This window comes from Ananas comosus, linkage group 11 (genome assembly GCF_001540865.1).
Source record: "Ananas comosus cultivar F153 linkage group 11, ASM154086v1, whole genome shotgun sequence".
In the NCBI taxonomy this organism is placed as follows: Eukaryota; Viridiplantae; Streptophyta; class Magnoliopsida; order Poales; family Bromeliaceae; genus Ananas; species Ananas comosus.
In genome coordinates, this window is record NC_033631.1 from 10,233,566 (window position 1) to 10,248,931 (window position 15,366).

At 39.5% G+C, this 15,366-nt stretch overlaps 2 protein-coding genes across 2 annotated transcripts; both read left to right on the forward strand.

Moving 5' to 3' along the window:
• On the forward strand, positions 262-5,718 carry LOC109717831 (amino-acid permease BAT1 homolog). Its single transcript, XM_020243761.1, has 8 exons — positions 262-555; positions 660-920; positions 2,835-2,853; positions 2,971-3,190; positions 3,275-3,456; positions 4,104-4,393; positions 4,540-4,669; positions 5,171-5,718. Exons 1-8 carry the CDS (start codon positions 428-430, stop codon positions 5,516-5,518), a joined length of 1,578 nt encoding a protein of 525 aa, XP_020099350.1. The 5' UTR covers positions 262-427; the 3' UTR covers positions 5,519-5,718.
• On the forward strand, positions 12,693-14,902 carry LOC109717156 (zinc finger CCCH domain-containing protein 39-like). The gene is made up of 4 exons (XM_020242829.1): positions 12,693-12,799; positions 13,501-13,746; positions 13,869-14,266; positions 14,394-14,902. The coding sequence occupies exons 2-4, from the start codon at positions 13,518-13,520 to the stop codon at positions 14,763-14,765; spliced, it is 999 nt and encodes a 332-aa protein (XP_020098418.1). The 5' UTR covers positions 12,693-12,799; positions 13,501-13,517; the 3' UTR covers positions 14,766-14,902.

Sequence of the window (15,366 nt, forward strand, 5' to 3'; positions counted from 1 at the left end):
ATCAAATTGCTTCAACTAATCAAATTGCTTTTCTAGGATTCATTAATTCCATGTGACTATAAAAAAAAAAAATTTATTATATTTTTTTTGAAAAAAAAAAGTGTTTGGCTGTATATTTTTTAAAAATGTATGCCTAGTATTACTCAGACAATTAATATTAATATAATAATATTAAAATTATTTTGGCTTTACATGTGTACTAATAATGAGCCACGAGGCGAGAGATTCTCATTGAATCCCGGATCTTTTGAGCAAGTGGATGCCATCGCGGTATCAGTCAACGCCCGCAAAATCAAAATCGAACACCTACTGCGAGCATTTGCGTGCGCCCCTCTTCAAATAGGAAGCTGATTAATTGCGCCCCCCATTCTTTCACACACGGGGCCCTCGCCTTCTTCGTCGCACTCGCACCAATCTCGTTGCGACGATGACCTGGCGAAAGCACGAATCCAATGGCATCTCCCGATCCATCACCACCGTCGAAGCCCCTCTCGACTCCGGCGGCGCCCGCCTCCACGAGCTCGGCTACAAACAGGAGCTCAAGCGCGACCTCTCGTAACCACCACCACACATAGTAGCTTTTTTAAAAAAAAATTTAATTTTTTTTCTTTTTGTTTTTGGGATTCATTATTGGAATTGGGAGGATGTTGTGGCTGCAGGGTGTTGTCGAATTTTGCCTTCTCGTTCTCGATCATCTCCGTGCTGACGGGGATAACGACGCTGTACAACACGGGGCTGAGCTTCGGGGGGCCGGCGACGATGACGTTCGGGTGGTTCGTGGCCGGCTTCTTCACGATGGCGGTCGGCCTGGCCATGGCGGAGATCTGCTCGTCCTTCCCCACGTCCGGCGGCCTCTACTACTGGAGCGCCAGGCTCTCCGGCCACCGCTGGGCGCCCTTCGCTTCCTGGATAACCGGATGGTATTCCTACAATCTATTATTATTGTTAATTTAATTCATAAAATTTGATTATTCTTTCTTTTCTTTTTTCTTTTTTTTTTCCTACCTAAAAATTAAGAATTTTAGTGAAAAAAAAAAGGTGATAATGGTGTTGACACTATGTACTTTCTAAGTTGGGAAGGCCCTTAGATCAGGGTGGGGTCGGCGATCCAAGTGTTCTCAGCATTTTGAGAACATTTGGAGCATCAATTAGGTGCTAGGAATTCAATCTGGGTGGGGTCATTGACAAGGAGTTGTTCCTTGTCGCTGATCAATTTGTGGGTGGAACTGAAGTTCAAGGATGAAATTTGGGTGATTAAACCGCCCTCATTTGATCTTAATCATGTTTGCCATTCAATTTTGCAGCCAATAAGAAATTAGTACGGTTATCTTCAAGTCGAATTGAATAGCCTATTAATGATACTATATGTAGTTATTCTTGAAGATAATATATTTAGTATAGCTGGCAAAATAAAGAGTCACAGTACCTATTGTTCACAGTATTGATTAAATTATTTAATGCTATTATTTAATACTATCAATAGCACCAAGCTATTTGTGCTATTAGTTTTTTAGCCCTTGTATTGAGAAATGTGTGGTTAGGATGATGTCGGCCCTCTAGGGTTGAGTGAGTGGTTGGTTGAATAGTATAATCTAACGGGTAAAAATAACCAAATGGTTAAATTTAACGGTGGAAAACTCGATAGCACTAAATTCTTGGTGCTATCGATAGTATCCCAGCTGGACTCATATAGAACTAGGCTGGAATATATATATACATACATATATATATATATATATATACATATATATATATATATATATATACACACACACACATACACCATGATTGGTTGGTTGACTCAAGGATTACTATCCTAAATAATAAATAGATAAGCTAGGATAGAAAGCATATGTTTGTAGGTTTTTATTATTGGCTAAAGCATGTCCAACTTTCTGCTCCGTGAGACCCAGAAGATCAACTAACAAGTTGAGTTGGGTTGAGCCCAATAAATTGAGTGAGCCTGGACCTAACGGCAATAGACTCAACAACAAACCTAACATCCAGATGGATTGAGTTAGGACGAAACACATGAAACGCTGTGCCTAGTACGATGAGTGTGCCCTTTCTATCGGCACGTTGTTTTGAAATAGTTGGTTAACGCTTACGATCCACAATATTCCATTTAGGAAATTCAACACACCCACCCTGCATGTGATGTATGAAGCGAAGGCAAATGTTGTCAATCCGTGCTAAATATATCTTTCCCTTAACCTTCTATTTCTTCTTGTTGATATATGGTGCAATCATTTTTGCATGCTATTAAGTAAAATAGTTAAAAGTTAGCGTAAAATGGCCATGTTTAAAGTTCAGTTATAAGCTCACTGCTTGGAAAATGATTGTTGAAGATTCTGAGACAGGAGATTAATGATGGTAAAAATATACATGAGTGTGAAATGCTTGGAAACAAAGATTTGCATGTAGGTTAAGCTGCGCCGTTCGTTGTTACAAAGGCCAGCGGCAAGTGATGCTTTAAATTGAAATTAAAGCTCTACAGCATGCTATTCATTATCTTCAGCAAACTGCTGTCATTTTTTCCATTAAATTATGATGTGATTTGACAACAATTTTCTTTCTTGGTTCTGCGAGATTAGTATTTAAACCAAACATAGTATTATTTTTCGAGTCATGTTTAACAAAGTCTTACCCTCATGAACTCTTAAATACTAAATATACGAATTATTAGTTGGCGATTGATTTGCAGAAACTTGGATTTTGTTTCCCAATGCATAAGAGCGAGCTTCCCAATAGCTAGAAAGTTCGTAACTGCTGGTTAATAATTCTTAAGATGTAATTTCTGATCTACAAAGTAAAAAATTTCTTCTCCGTTGCAGGTTTAACATTGCTGGTCAGGTAATTGACAAGTCACAATTTTGAAGCTAAAGGACTTCTTTGCCTGAAGTATGACTCTCTGGAGTTGAAATATCCTTTGTTATATATATAAGCTGTTAAAGCAGTTCTATTTTGCAGTGGGCTGTCACGACCAGTGTAGATTACTCATTAGCACAACTAATTCAAGTGATTATTCTATTAAGCACCGGCGGAAACAACGGTGGAGGATACCTAGCTTCTAAATATGTAGTTATTGGATTCCATGGAGGGATTTTGCTTATTCATGCCATCATTAATAGTCTTTCCATTACTTGGTTGTCCTTTTTCGGACAGCTCGCTGCTGCATGGAATGTCTTAGGTGACTCTCTCTCTCTCTCTCTCTCTCTCTCTCTCTCTCTCTCTCTCTCTTATTTAGACTCAGACTCCAACTTGTTTCTTGCAGGGGTGTTTGTTCTTATGATTCTTATACCAACTGTTGCCACTGAGAGGGCGAGTGCCAAATTTGTGTTTACTCATTTTAACACAGACAATGGCGCAGGAATCCACAGCAAACTTTACATATTTGTTTTGGGACTCTTAATGAGTCAATATACATTGACGGGATATGATGCATCTGCTCACATGGTACAAGATCTCTTCGGCTTCTTATTATCTGCTACTTTTAATGTACTACTAAGTTTGGTGCATTTCTCAACTGACATAGGGATTCCTTTTGTGCAGCATTGTTACAACGAACTAACTTGTATCATATTTAACATTTCTTTCTTTTAAATTGTATCAATTGTATGTTATGGGGACAAAATGGATTCTTTGTAACTTCGAAGTGTAGGTCTTCTCATGAAATCCTCCCTAATGTGTTTTTTTCAGATAACTTTTGCTTTATTTATATCCTCTAGAAATCTGTTTATTGGTTGAGTTCTGTCATGATATTTTGAAGCATGATAATCACATAGAGGTTGTACAGAAACTCATAAATCAACGTCATTCACTGCAACTGTAACTCTTAAAAGAATTCCTTTGATGTGTTCTGTATTTTCTGTGAAAGGTCAATTCTGCAATCTCCAATTCTTTGATGTATGATAAGAGAAGTTTTGTATGAAAATCGGATCGCTATGTGCTGCCAAAAATTAGTACTTATGATTTGAATCCTCTGCTCCAATTACAATGAATTTGGATCATTTTGTGCTTCCACTATTTGTTCTCTTATATTTTATTACTTACAATTTTGAGATAGTATTCGAAAATGACCTCTAAAATTTCTCTTGTTTCAGACAGAGGAAACTAAAAGCGCGGACATAAATGGTCCTAGAGGAATAATTAGTGCCATTGGCATATCGATCATCGTTGGCTGGGGTTACTTACTCGGCGTCAGTTTTGCTGTAACAAACATTCCATATCTTTTAAGCAAGGACAATGATGCTGGAGGATATGCGATTGCTGAAGTATTTTATCTCGCCTTCAAAAGTAGGTACGGAAATGGCATCGGTGGCATTATTTGTTTGGGAATCGTTGCCATTGCCATATTCTTTTGTGGCATGAGTTCCGTCACTAGCAACTCTAGGTAAAGCTATCTCTTTGCTTACTGATCTCTGGCACATTGCCTCCCCTTCGTAGTCGTTGAAAGAGCGAATTCTTCAGTAGATTTGATTCTACCGTTTGATTTTGATTTTCGTCCTAGCGAACTCTTATATATTTTTACAAATTTAGGATGGCGTATGCATTCTCGAGAGATGGAGCAATGCCACTATCGTCGTTGTGGCATCAAGTTAACCGGCAGGATGTCCCAATCAATGCTGTTTGGCTCTCTGCATTTATTTCTTTTTGTATGGCTCTGCCGGTAATGAATATCTTCTCTCCATGTCCCCATTCCCCAAAACCACTGAAGTACTTATTTTCTGATGCATATGACTTGCATCTTACCCGCATGCAATCCCGATATAACAATGGCCATGATGCTGCTTCCCAATAGCTTAGTATTTCTAGTTATGTCACGAAGTTACGCCATTTAGTCATTATTTGAATTTAATTCTGCTGCCCCGAAGCAAACAAGCACGTAGTCAAGCATCTCTGTCCTTTACAATCGATTCGTCTGTTTTCTGCTTCTTGTTGCGAACATCTTATGCCTTATATGATTACTTCATGGCCTACTTAGTAGTAAGATTTCTAACGATAAAATGATAAGACAAAGGTTACTTTCTGACAACATCGGAGGATTGCATGACATCCAGCATTCACATTTTAGTTGCAACTGCATACTTAGGTCCATAAGTTTCCGTACTTTTTCTGCTGTCTGTTGTGCATCAACTGTTCTGCATACTAATCTGCATAACAATTGCAGTCTCTTGGAAGTCTAGTAGCATTCCAGGCGATGGTGTCAATAGCTACAATTGGACTCTACATTGCGTACGCGCTTCCTATCTTTTTTCGGGTGACTCTAGCTCGTAATACCTTCGTCCCAGGCCCGTTCAACCTTGGCCGCTATGGAATCCTCGTGGGTTGGGTCGCCGTTCTTTGGGTTGCGACTATCACAGTTCTCTTCTCGCTGCCCGTTGCTTATCCTATTGCGAAGGACACCCTCAACTACACACCTGTGGCCGTTGGCGGCCTGTTTGTTCTCATTGTTTCGTCTTGGATTTTAAGCGCAAGGCACTGGTTCAGAGGTCCTATAACAAACATTGATACTTAAGGGATTAATCGCGACATTGTGTATCAATAGTTCACAGCAAAATTTATAACTTTCTCAATTGCTCTCTGCTGTAGTGTTTCTATTTGTGGTGAATTGTATAGTAGTGCTTTTCTATTGTGAAGAAGAACCAAGTCGGCGAGAATTCAACTAGTTCTTAATCTTAATGGTAATATATACTATTCTTAGCCAAATTTCCATGAGACTGATCTTTCGGATAACATAGGATGAGGCATAAAGTAACATGGTCTAACAACGGATCAAAGCCATACTAGTGCCTCTTTTTCCTAGCTCTCCTGTTGGTGCGTGTTATATTGTTAACTTTGTTTACATGATGCATCAACTGTAGGGCTGTTAACAAGCAGAAGACAAGTGAGCTGGGACCAGCTAAACATTGGCTTAAAAGTATTAAGGACAGGTTCTTGTTTGGCTCGAGCTCGTGACTAGCTGGAAAAGCTTAGCTCGTGATAGCTCGCACTTTAACGAGCCAGCTCGTGTTCAGCTTGTTAACTCGATTAGTTCACCAAGCCAAACGAGCTTGTTTATAGCTTGGATTGTTAACGACTCAAAATTTAAATCTCAAATTAATTAATTTATAACATTATTATTTTTTGCATAAAAAATTTAATGTGCCATTAGGGTTTGTGGCTTATAAATGAAATAGAAGCCTAAAATTCTATCCGTTAGATCTTAATCTAACGGTTGTAATTTATAAACTAGATGGACCTCTTTACATTTGAGTTGGGCCAAATCCAAACAGTAGAAATTTGTATTTTGCATCTACAATTGTATATAACATTAATTGCTTATATATCCCTAAAAATTTTGACTTTCTTTTTATCCTTCTTAGAAGGCTAATAGTAAAAATACCTTTTTAAAATTTCAAAGTCTTTCAAATATATTCCTGAAGTTAAATTTTGTTAGTGAATTGCTACGAACAGTCGTTATCGATGTGAAATTATCATTTTTTGTCCTTTCAAATATATTCTTCCACTGTCACCAATTTCTTATTTACCCTCAAGTTAGATGCAAAAAAAAAGTACTTTGATTTTTTATTTTTTCAAATATATGCTTTTGTCGTCACTAATTTTTCTTATTTTCCTTTAATTTGGGGACAAAATAGGTATTTTAACTATTTTTTAATTATGGTAAAAATTTAACTCTGGCTCAACCTGAGATGACTTAACGGGCACTAACAGAAGGGATAGTTTTAAATAACTGAAAATTATATGAAGGGTATATTTGAAACAAAGGAAAATGAGAGGTAAATAAGGTATTTGAAAAGTTTTGAGAGATATATAAGTAATTATCCCAAATATAATATATAATATATAATAATATAATATAAAAAATATATAAATATAAAGTATATATATTCGAATTATATCGAGTCAAACAAGAACAAACTGATCTCAACTTGTATTCCGCTCGTTTATTAAGTGAGCAATTTGATATTAAGCTCCTTTTGAGTTGAATACGACCTGGTTCGCGAACAGCGAACTAAATTGTCAGCTCTAACAACCATTTAGGTAACATGGTAAGATGCTCAAGCTGCACCTACCCTTTTTTCTTCTTCTTTTTTGTTCTGCTTTTCACGGAAGCTTGGTTCACTGATCTGTTTTAATCTCTCACATCAAGGAGACGTGTGATTCACATTATGCAAGTAAAAAATGAAGCCAAATTCCATGCATTTCTCGTACCAGAGTTTAACGTCTAAATATACAGCGTCTTATCTTAAGAATCTCTCTTTTCTTACTCGGTAGCGTGTCCATTACAACAAGGAACTAGGACATTCACCATAAGTAGGGCTGGCAAACGAGCGAGCCGGCTCGCGTTCGACTCGTGTTCGGCTCGATATTCGGCTCGCTCGAGCTCGACTCGAAATTAAATGAGCCGAGCTTGAACAAAATAAAAGGCTCGAAATTCATTTCAAGCCGAGCTTGAGTATTGCTCGGCTCGTTCGAATTAGGCTCGAAAAGCTCGAAAGCTCGAATATATATATATACATATAAAATGTATTTTAATTATAAATAGGCTTTAATTTAATTTGGGCTATTATTGTTGGCCCATAAAATAAATCCAACAAGTACAACCGTGCAATTGAGCCCAACTCTAAATTTACATAACACACTCTCTCTTTCAGACTTTTACTGTTGCACATAACCCTAAAACATGATAACATTCAAATTTTCAAATCTCTAATTTTTTTTCCTCTCTCTTTCTCTCTCTCTCTCTGACCCTCACCCAGTCATGCAGTCACCCTAGTTCACATTTCTTACAATTATTTTGTATTTTGAACTATTGAACATGTTGCATCAGATTATAGGTAATGTTTTATAAAAATTAAACTATTGATTATATAATATCGAGAATTTCAATCGGCTCGTTTAGAGCTCGAGCTCGGCTCGACTCAAAATTAGGCTCGCTCGAGCTCGGCTCGAATTAATTTCAAGCCGAGCTTGAGCCTAGATTTAGGCTCGAAATTAATTTCAAGCCAAATTTGAGCTGACATAAGCTCGCTCGAGCTTGGCTCGTTTCCACCCCTAACCATAAGCAACAAAAAAATCATGAACCGACCGTCCCTAGAGCAAGTGGCAAAGGATTTGGTGGTTGGTACCCGAGACACAAGTTTGAATTCTAGTTGATTCACATTTCTAGCTAAGTTTATTTCTAAATGAAATAAACGAATCGGGTAGCGTGCTACCTATCTCTCAAACAAAAAAAAACAAAAAAAAACAAAAATAAAAAAAATCATGGAGATGTTCTACAAAACAAAACAAAAACAAAAACAAAAAGAACACTAGCACCGGAAACGAAAAAGAAAAACACTAGCACTGGAAAAGAAAATTTTTTATTTGTGTCCTATCTCATAACGATGCATAGTTTTCGGATAGACAAATTCGTATCATTGTAATTTCTAATATTTTTAGTAACTTTGGGTCATGTTCTATCATTTTTTTAACAGATAGTATGCTACTTCATTCATTAAGAAAATGAATTTAGCTATATAGAATGAGCCAGCTAAGGTCTCAAAACTTGTGAAAAATCAAGAAAAAAAGAACAGAAAACAGCAAAAAAGAAAGCTAAAAAAAATCTAAAAAAAAAAGAACCAGAGTATAAGCAGAAATAAATGGTAAGAACAAAGAGTGTAACAAATGCCCAAGTCATCATGCTGTACAAAACTGTCATGTTCTATCATTATGGAATCTTATTATTACGTCATGTTCAAAACTAGAGATGTCAACGGGTCGGATTCGGAGCGGATTTTTAAAAATCCAAATCCGAACCCGATTCCAAACCAGAGATCCGAACCCGAATCCGAACCCGACGGATTTTAAAAATCCATATCCAAACCCGAACCCGACCAAAAATTCGAAACCCGAACCCAAAATAATTATTTCTTTTTTCAATATTTCAAAATATATTATATTAAATCTAAATTTTTAAAATACAAATTCAAATATAACATCAAATTTGTATATATATATTATATATAATACAAAATAAATTCGGGTTCGGGTTGGGCTCAGGTCGGGTTCGGGTTTGGGTCGGGTACAATCAAAATTCATATCCAAATTCATATCCATATCAATATTCATCGGATATATCCGTTTCATTTTGGTTCGAGTTCGGATAAAATTTCGGATATCCATACCCATCGACATCCCTATTCAAAACTACTGCTCTTTCTTCCTGCCATAATGTTTTTGCTGAAAACAATCACTCGGGCATCTTAGAGGATGATGAAACTAGGATCAAACTCTGGACTTCTTGGCAAACCAAGTTATATATCATAGGTACTCGGTAGAGTTTTCGATTAGGGATCTATCACTATGAATTTGTTAGAAATGTTTGGACGAGCGACACAACGAATTTTTAATAGACGTAGATATGGTTGAGAATCCTATTTCTCTAGTGATGTTCAGAAATTAAAATGAAAAGAACAAAATCTGAAATATTCACAGAAATCAACAACCACAAGACACTACAGGATACATATATGTTGATTTTGCTTAGTGAAAAACAAAGAGAGATGTTATTCGTACACTCAAAAGTAAAGTATAAATTGTACACCCACTCATCAAAAACTATAAGTTTTTTAAAAAATTTAAATTTTTTTAAAAAATTAGTGAGACATAGTTATTTTTTAAGTGTGTATATATTATATAAACAGTAGTGCTCAAAATCAAAAGAGTAACACTCCAATGCATGTATATCTAGTCAATAATCTAATGAAATGCGGTCGCTTTTGTGGTTGATGAATCCCATAACTACATTGATAACACCTACAATTAAACACAGGCACCTAATATTTGTTTAAGCGTCACATAGAGGTGCGATCTCAAACGCTCGATCCCATATCACACCCATTCCACTCCGCTCATAACACGGAACATCTCTCTCCTCCAATCACTGTTTGCCGCGTAGCCGCTGTAACGTGGGGCCCACACCTACTATTTTTACCTGCACTCGGTGTCCGGCGCGAGCCGTGCGCCCTGCTCCCATCGCCCTCCGTTCCGCATCCTGCTTAAATCCTCACCGCTCTGAAGTTACAGCTTTTCTGACATGGTGCACAGGGTGCAGAGGTTTTTCTTTCGGGGGGGTGGGGGGCGAAATGGACCTGACGTGAAGGTGAGGGGGCGAAGTTAGTTAAAGGTTTGAAGAGGAAGCAAACATAATAGCTATCAACCCCATGCACATACACATTTATCTTATCTTTTATAAGATGTGCATAGTTGGTTAGCTCACGAAGGTCTAAGCCTTTGAAGCAAAGCAACAACTCCACTTCTAACCACAGCCCCCTTTGGACCTCGCCAATCACCTTTCGACCGGGCCCATATAAAATATATATAGCAAAGAACACAACTTCGTTTTTGTGTGCTTGCTATCGTATGAAAAATTAATTTGAAAAGAAATAGTCCGAGATTAATTTCGATCAATACCTTTTCTTACGTGCGTAGTAGATATCAGTTGCATTATGTCCTATATATAAACTAAAAAGTAAAAAATTCAAAGCCTTGTAAAACGAAAAAGACTTAGAACCAGCTCTGATATCATGTTATTTGAAAGATCAATCTTAGTACTTATCAAATAAGTAAGTTTCCAATGTGTTTTAGCCTAGCTGTGTATAACGGACATTCTTTACCAAAACCAGACTTCCAAAGTTGTGCAAGAAAATTTTGTCAAATAATGTATAGTTTTCGGCTTGAATTCACCCTTAAATTGAATCCGTTGACTTTTGAGTAGTTACTTAATTGGGAGGTCTTTTGAGGTCACAGTCAAACGACAAGGGTCTTTTAAGTTGCAAGGTTAATTATACTAGGTTATTTTTTCGGTCCGAATACATCGGTTTCTATAAAAGATTTATGAACTATCTCTCAAATTACAGTATGTTAAATTTTAATACATAAGTTTGAGTTTAATTAGAACTATGATTTAACAAACTCTTTTCGTAGATTTTCGTAGGATTTGGCATGTATGATATCAAGTCCAACCAAGCCGAGTTTCGGGCATCCTATTTAACCTTAGTCTTGGTTCGGACACAGTATAGTACTAACCTGTCAATTTTAAATAAAGAAAAAGAAAATAACTTAGGAGATCATATAATGCATTTTCGGTCATAACAATCCTATTCCTGTACTAATTAATGTGGGATGGGTTATCAAACAAAAATTTGATGAGACAGCTCCAACATAAGATTGCTTAATCAATTGCACGTGAAAATTATAATGATCTGATAATAAATAGTGCAAACACAATAAACCTACAGGATTTTACTTTTTGCACTGTGAAAATAGTCGAGATCTAAGTTATGATTTGCTACTCTCTGTCTCTCCCACTCCTATCCAAAGGTGTAATTTCATCTTTCCCCTTTGGGAAAGGTTCCTTCAAGATCATAAATAGAATAGCCAATTTCCAAAGTATTAACTAGTTGGATTTGGTCTTATCATGAATTAATGGCTTGTTACTATTGAAAGGTAAAGTTGATGGGAGCAGGTCAACATCGTATAGTTTTCTTAATGTCTCTTTTACGAGTGACTATTTATCCATAAATTTACTAATAAGAACTAGCACATATCCATTTCTACGAGTTTCCCAATTTAAGTTTTGTTAAAATTAATAACTTTAATGTGACAATAATTGTTAAAAAAAGTTTAAAGAATTAATAAATAGATAGTAATTAAATGAGGACAAAATCCTGAGTAATGAGCTTTTTATAAATTAATTAGTAGTTTATAAAAAAAATTTAGAATAAATTATCATAAAATACACACTCAGCAAAAGTATTTTTAAATTAGGATAAACTATCATAAGACGCATACTCAGCAAAATATCCAGCCCAAAAAAATTCCTATATTATGGTAGAGAAATGGCCTAGGAATTTTTGTAAGAACTAAAAAGTAATTTTTGCAAAAAAAAAAGAAAAAAAGAAAAAAAAAAAGAAACTTTGAAAACGAGAAATAGACTAAAAGCTATTTACCGAACTATCTTAAAACTGCTCATCGTAAAGGAACTAATTTGATAACTTTTTGTAAGAAAGCAAAGTACGAGCCCAATTATATCCGTGATGCGCTCGCAGGGAGGGTGAGAGGTCAATCAGAGCCGCTCGTGTCGTGTGGGCCCCACTTATTTACCATGGGTCGGGTCCCACACGTCAACCATGTGGGAGAAACGAGAATGATGCGCGATGATGATTCGTTGAAATTACTGAAAAGTACGAGCTCGGCGCTGCGCTGCAATACGGTGTTTGAGGGCAAAATGGTAATTGAATTGCCATTTCGTTAACGGCCACGTCAGCCTCTCGTTTGGTGTCCCAAATATATTGTTATCGTTACATGAACTTGGTGCGTAGTTAGTTCTCGCGGACCGAACTTCTTTCTGCCCTTATCCGACCGTCCAATTTTTGACGAGAGGTACGGAAGAAATTATTTAACGGTTAGGATTAAAATATGCGACGAGTGGTGCACGAGATGGACAAAATGAACCGGGTGCACGATAGTTTGGGCCAATAGAAAAGGGGAACGGAGCTGTGGCGCGTGGGGGTCCAATTCCGTTACAAATGTTTGTTACTAATTCGAGTCTCGAGGTGGCCCGGTCACCTTTTGAGTGAGCATGCTCCCTCCACTCTCCACTATATATAGTCCCTACTCTCCCCATTTGTTTGAAGCGTTCTCTCTTTCTCTCTCTCTCTCTCTCTCTCTCTCTCTCTCTCTCTACCCTTCACCACCTCCTTTTCCCTCTCTTCGTTCGCGTCTCCCCTTCTACAGAGCGCTCTCGACGCAGGTGAGCTCTCCGAGATCTACGGGGCCATTGCATTAATGATTCATCGGAGTTGATCTTTTTCTTCGGATTTTCATCCATTTTGGTTAAGAATTCGTGTTTTATATATATCATGATTTTTAGCTGGTTTCTTTCAATTTAGTGCTCGGATTACACTCCGGAGTAGTGATTTGATCTGCTAGATGGTTTCTCGAACACTAATAAATGTTCAATCGGATCCACTGACTTAATTATGAATGCTGCGATGAATAGTTTCCTGCTTGGATCAGTGGAGAGAGCTGAGTAGATGATGGATTTTTTGAATTTTAATCTGTTTTTAGTACGGATTTAGTTGAAAAACATCTTATCTCAATGCATTGGAGCAGATGGACGAGTTCTTGATTTGATTTTGGCTTTTTTTTTCTTTTCTTTTTTTTTTTTGCTAGATCGCCCTTTGTTGATGCGTCTAATTCTAAGTTCAAGCTCCATTGTTCCATTTTTGTCTTCTTCTTTATCTCGGAACCTTAGATCGATGATCGGAAATGTGTAAGAGGCATTAGTTCTCGCAATGTGTCATTTGATTTGTTTTTCTAGTTTCCTTTTGTTTCTACAAGCTTACTCTGCAGCAGATGTGTTGCTTGGATATTTTGCGGTATTTTTCTTAGGGTCTTCTTAATATGTTTTCGTGCTGTTATCATAGTTATTGCCTTTCTTTACCTTGTCAGAGACGCGACCTGACACGATGCAGCAGGAGCTGGTGCGTCCCACCAATGGCGACCGCCGCAAGCCTACGATCGGATCCGGAGCGTTCGCCTCTTTAGATCAACGGCTCTCGTCCCCTCCTCACCTCACCAACGGCGCCGATTTCTTCTACCCGTACTCTTTCTTCTACCCCACCGAGGACACCCCTCCGAACGGTCTCTCCTCCCGCTCCGCGGCGCGCTCGAGCGGCAACCGCTACGCCTCGAACCGCAAGAGCGCCGCCTCCCGGAGCCGGAGCAGGCGGCGCAGGACCTCCACGCTCTTCGTCTCCAGCATCGCGAGGGACTAGAGGACCATGACCTCGCACTCTGCGCGGTCCATTTCCGCCAAGAGCCACCGCCACCCCACCAGCAGCAGCAGCGGCAGCTTCCTCCGCCTCCTCCCCCTCTCATTGTGCCTCCGCCTCGGGCCCCGCCCCCACCCGCCCCTNCTGGCAAGCCGAGCCCCCGCATCCCGCCGCCCCCGCTCGTCGACGAGTTCCGCCGCCTCGGCCTCGGGGACCCCCCCGCAGAGGCGAGCCCCACGAGCGTGTTGGGGTTCCAGGACCCGCAGAGCAGGGCGGCGAAGGCCGCGGGCGCCGCGGAGAAGCGCGTCGTGCTCCCGAAGAGCATCTCGATCCGATCCAACGGCTATCTGAAGCTGAACCAGAACCAGGGGTGCGTCGGCGTCGGCTCGGGCACGAACCGCAATGGGCGGCTCCGCGTCCCGAGCCCCGTCAGGGCAGGCACCGTGAGTCCCCTTTCCTGATCCCTGCTATATAGATATATATACACACACACACACACACATATACATCATGATCGTTATATCATGATCAAACGGCTGACACGATTACGTACGTTTGGTTACGAAGCAGCAGCGCGTGTACGTGGGAGTCGGGGTCGGCAAGAGGGGAGGGGAGAGAGAAGGGAGAGGCGAGAGGGAGGACGGGGAGGGGGAGGGCGAGGGGGAGGAGCCGGGGAAGGAGGGAATGGAGTTGGAGGTGTACAACCAGGGGATGTTCAAGACGGAGCTGTGCAACAAGTGGGAGGAGAGCGGGGAGTGCCCGTATGGGGAGCACTGCCAGTTCGCGCACGGCATCGGCGAGCTCCGCCCCGTCATCCGCCACCCGCGCTACAAGACCGAGGTCTGCCGCATGGTCCTCGCCGGCGACGCCTGCCCCTACGGCCACCGTTGCCACTTCCGCCACGCCCTCTCCCCCTCCGACCGCCTCCTCCTCCACCCTTAGACCTCAACTCCATCATCAACCATCATCCGTAAGCAAATCACTCTCAACTCTAAATTCCACCCTCACACACGCACACGCACACGCACACGCACACGCGCACGCGCACCCGAATAGAATAAAACAGTAAATTGCTAAAATGTAGGAAAGAAAAACAGAGGAGGGGGTTAAGAAGTGTGAATATTATACAGAGAAGACGGGCCATTCCTCGTGTGAGAGCATTGCGTACTCTGCTGGGGTAACTATATTCGTAAATTGCGGTGTATATTCGTTAAATTCTTGTAAAAAGCAAAAAGGGGATATATAATGTAGGCAATAAGTTTGTCCTGAGGGGAAAACCTATTGGGGAATAAGGGTTAGAATATTGGGATTAAAAAGGAAAAAAAAAAACACTGTTGGGATTATGTTGATGGGAAGTGGGTGAAACCGTCCATGGGTAGATTTGTTAATGGAGTCCTTTTTCCCCCCATTAATTTTGATTACAGATTTACTTGTGGCTGGAAATAAAAATGTCCTGTTAGTTTCTGTAGAGAGGGTGAAGGCAGGCTTTGTCACACTTCTTTCCCTTTTAACTTTTTTTAGTATATTCTTACAAATTCTTGTA

Coding starts and splice junctions, on each gene's coding strand:
- LOC109717831 (XM_020243761.1), top strand. CDS start 428: ATGACCTGGCGAAAGCACGAATCCAATGGCATCTCCCGATCCATCACC. Junction 3,457..4,103: donor ATGATGCATCTGCTCACATG/GTACAAGATCTC, acceptor CTCTTGTTTCAG/ACAGAGGAAACTAAAAGCGC. Junction 4,670..5,170: donor CTTTTTGTATGGCTCTGCCG/GTAATGAATATC, acceptor TAACAATTGCAG/TCTCTTGGAAGTCTAGTAGC.